The sequence below is a fragment of the Cherax quadricarinatus genome, chromosome 10, assembly GCF_038502225.1.
Source record: "Cherax quadricarinatus isolate ZL_2023a chromosome 10, ASM3850222v1, whole genome shotgun sequence".
Classification (NCBI taxonomy): domain Eukaryota; kingdom Metazoa; phylum Arthropoda; class Malacostraca; order Decapoda; family Parastacidae; genus Cherax; species Cherax quadricarinatus.
In genome coordinates this window covers 20,555,859-20,559,730 of record NC_091301.1, presented here as the reverse complement: position 1 = coordinate 20,559,730, position 3,872 = coordinate 20,555,859, and the positions used below count along the sequence as shown (strand labels likewise).

The following is a 3,872-nucleotide window of genomic DNA, read 5'->3' as shown; positions in this document are numbered from 1 at the left end:
TTATTATAATACTGATCATTTGAAGACAATAAAGCACAGCGCGACTCTGCAATGATTAACACATCGAGGAAGATATTAATACAAGTTACGAGAACAGAACTAAGAGAACCTCGATCTGCGAATTGATAATTATTTTAAGCAAGCTAAGGAAACTCTCTAGAATTTGCTTACAACTTATTCTCCAGAAAGCTTTTAGCCTTAACATATTTTGCAATAATTTTATTTACCTTTCAGGTGATTATAAAAGGTAAATCAATCTGAGTTTTATGAACTTGCGAACTGTGAAAACTTTTGATAATAAATTTTGCCCAGTATTCAATGCACGGATTGTTTCCGTTTCTGTTTAGGACAAACTTGAAAAATGTAAAGATATAAAATATTCCAGTAAAACTGGATAGGCCTCTAATACTATTTTTCAGTACTTGAGCATAATTTTTCAATGCAGTGGCCGGCAGTCAGTCAAACCTTCCCGATATTTTTACTGAACGTAATAATATCCAACCCATATTGTATTGTTATCATGTGACTTGCACCGCTGTCATCCTGTGTGTGTGAGCCTCGAACAGATGTTCATGATGGGAACTTTTATTTCTCTAATCACTCGCTCTCAAATCAAATTAAAAAAAAAATGATAACACTTACGAGGGCAACTTGCGATAGCAATAGCTTTCTTCCTTCTGCGCTTCCACTAACGTGTATATAACTCAGCGCTGATAGAGACACACATGTATATACACACACACCACTACATGATCTTCGTCATGGGTCACCTGGGCTGCTTCGTGGCGACGGTGGTGTTATCGTTGGCGTCTTCTTCAGGCAGGTGTTCTAAGTTAAGTGCTCCAAATAATAATGGAGAAAATATACCCCTTATTCCCTCACTATTTAAATTAACTATTTTTAATACTTTTTTCTTCTATAACATATTTTCTAGAGGTATCACTTTCAATTGTGTTTAAACTATGAGTAAATGGTTAGCTTTTGTGAGTCTACAGATCACTGTGTGCAATGCACTTTTTTATCCATTTACCTAAACATAATTATCTCTGAGAACAGATAGGATGTGAGTTACTAGTTTGTGGTGGCATTTTTTGCTCACCTCTAACCCCAGTGACGGCTTTCATTTACGATATTTGCGTCTGTCATTATTATTATTATTATTATTATTATTATTATTATTATTATTATTATTATTATTATTATTATTATTATTATTATTATTATTATTATTATTATTATCATTATTATTATTATTTTTATTATAATTAAGGGGGAGCACTGTGGGGTGATGTGGAAGGTATTCAGGCTTAATTCAGGAAACTGGGGCACAGATCCAATTCCCTAGATCAAAAGCCCCTCACCAGCATCAAGGAACCTTCCTTGGGGAGTTGAGTCTGTCAGGTGAGTATTAGAATCCTTGTCGGCACTCAACCTTGGTCAACAACAGGTTCTGTGTCCACGTAAGCATAAATTATCTTGACTCCTCACAGAGCGTCTCTGCCCCCAGCAGACGCCACCCTTATCTTCGACGCCACCCACGTGAAGGTGATAACGGGGGAGTCGCTGGCACTTAACTGCGGCGTCGAACAGGACTTCCGTCACTGTGTCTGGGAGAACGACAGAGGAAATATATTTCAGGTATTGTCTGTAAATATATTAAAGAAAATTATAAATCGACGCTTCATCTAGGGAGTTTTCAGTATCAACCAATTTGTACCTCATAAATATCAATCAGATTTCGTGAATAAGATTACTCAACTATGTATTATAATAATTATTATTATTATTAGTAGTAGTAGTAGTAGTAGTAGTAGTAGTAGTAGTAATAGTAGCATTGTATTCATAATACAAAAAACTGTGAAGCGATATGAAACATAATTAGGTTTCATAAAAGGAACAGGTCATTTCCACTTCGCCAAAACAAATTTTTTTACGAACTTTAATTATAGTTTAGTTACCTAAGAAATAGAGAATGAATAAATAGCTCTAGTACCTTGTTTCAGGTATGTTGCTCTTTTTTTTTTTTTTTTTTTTTTAACAAGTCGGCCGTCTTCCACCGAGGCAGGGTGACCCAAAAAGAAAGAAAATCCCCAAAAAGAAAATACTTTCATCATCATTCAGCACTTTCACCTCACTCACACATAATCACTGTTTTTGCAGAGGTGCTCAGAACACAACAGTTTAGAAGCATATACGTATAAAGATACACAACATATCCCTCCAAACTGCTAATATCTTATATAACTGGTAAATGTTGTGAATATTTTAAGCGGCTTTACACCTCATAATACCAAGACACAGTGCCACCCTTAACGTCTTTAGTGGAGGTGGAAATTTAACTCAGGTACGCCAGCGGTTGTACAATCGCAGATAAATGGCACCGTTATGCAAGATGTTACGTTATTACTGATGCTCAGTACGGGAGCAAGGGGCTAGTAACCCCTTATCCTGTATATATTACTAAATGTAAAAGGAGAAACTTTCGTTTTTCCTTCTGGGCCACCCTGCCTCGGTGGGATACGGCCGGTGTGTTGAAAAAAGAATATATATATATATATATATATATATATATATATATATATATATATATATATATATATATATATATATATATATATATATATATATATATACATGTGTGTGTGCAAGGAATTCGCAAGAGCAGGCGAAATATACACAAACACTGATGTCTGGCCGATGGAGACTCGAACCTACGAACCTTGGAACAAGGTACGCAGTGCATTACCATTCTCACCACACTGGACCAATACCTTGGCGCCCAGCTTGCGCTAGACGTTAATCCAAGGCAGCCAGCTTTCAGGGAGAAGGCTTACAGCTTTTCATCTCATCCCCTGCATGCATCAGCCTTACTAGAGATTTTAACAATGCACGGAATTTGCAAAAGCAGGCGACATGTACACAAACACTGATCTCTGGCCGAAGGAGACTCGGACCTACGAACCTTGGAACAAGGTACGCAACGCCTTACCATTCTCACCACACTGGACCAATACCTTGCATTGTTAAAATCTCTAGTAAGGTTGATGCATGCAGGGGATGAGATGAAAAGCTGTAAGCCTTCTCCCTGGAAGCTGGCTGCCTTGGATCAAATGTCTAGCGCAAGCTGGACGCCAAGGTATTGGTCCAGTGTGGTGAGAATGGTAAGGCACTGCGTACCTTGTTCCAAGGTTCGTAGGTTAGAGTCCCCTTCGGCCAGAGATCAGTGTATATATATATATATATATATATATATATATATATATATATATATATATATATATATATATATATATATATATATATATATATATATATATATATAAATATATATATATATATGGATAAAAAGGCTTCAAGGAAGAATATTTGGATTTCTTCCTGAAGCCGTTTAAATATTCCACTTCCCTTACCACCCCATCTTCTCATATTTTTTTTTTACCAATAGGAATATTTCATTACATAATATGGTACTGAAGATTTAAGAGATACATTGTTGATATAAAGGTGGCATATGCGGTACATGTTGTTACGTGTGTATCACCGATTATAAGGCGAAAATCTCATCCAGCTCCTCAGAGCTGGGGCGTGTACCCAAAATACAGCAGGCATTACCCCTTTTATATATATATATATATATATATATATATATATATATATATATATATATATATATATATATATATATATATATATATATATATATATATATATATATATATATATATATATATATATATATATATATATATATATATATATATATATATATATATATATGTCGTGCCGAATAGGTAAAACCAGTCAATTAGCAAGAACTTATTTAAAATTAAATCCTAACTAAAATTTTCCCTTATACGTTTAAAGATATATTT

The 3,872-nt window shown here is 34.8% G+C and overlaps 1 protein-coding gene across 2 annotated transcripts in view; it reads left to right on the top strand.

The window, feature by feature from the left end:
- The first annotated feature begins 658 nt into the window (after nucleotides 1-658).
- Nucleotides 659-3,872, top strand: part of LOC128687986 (collectin-12) — a 19,774-nt gene continuing 16,560 nt past the window's right edge. The window contains exons 1-2 of one of the 2 annotated variants that reach the window (XM_053775632.2): nucleotides 659-819; nucleotides 1,511-1,638. In XM_053775632.2, coding sequence (XP_053631607.1) covers nucleotides 726-819; nucleotides 1,511-1,638 — 222 coding nt within the window. In that variant the 5' untranslated portion in view covers nucleotides 659-725. Of the gene's footprint in view, nucleotides 820-1,507; nucleotides 1,639-3,872 lie in introns of both variants that reach the window. The other variant, XM_053775631.2, reaches the window with a different exon arrangement.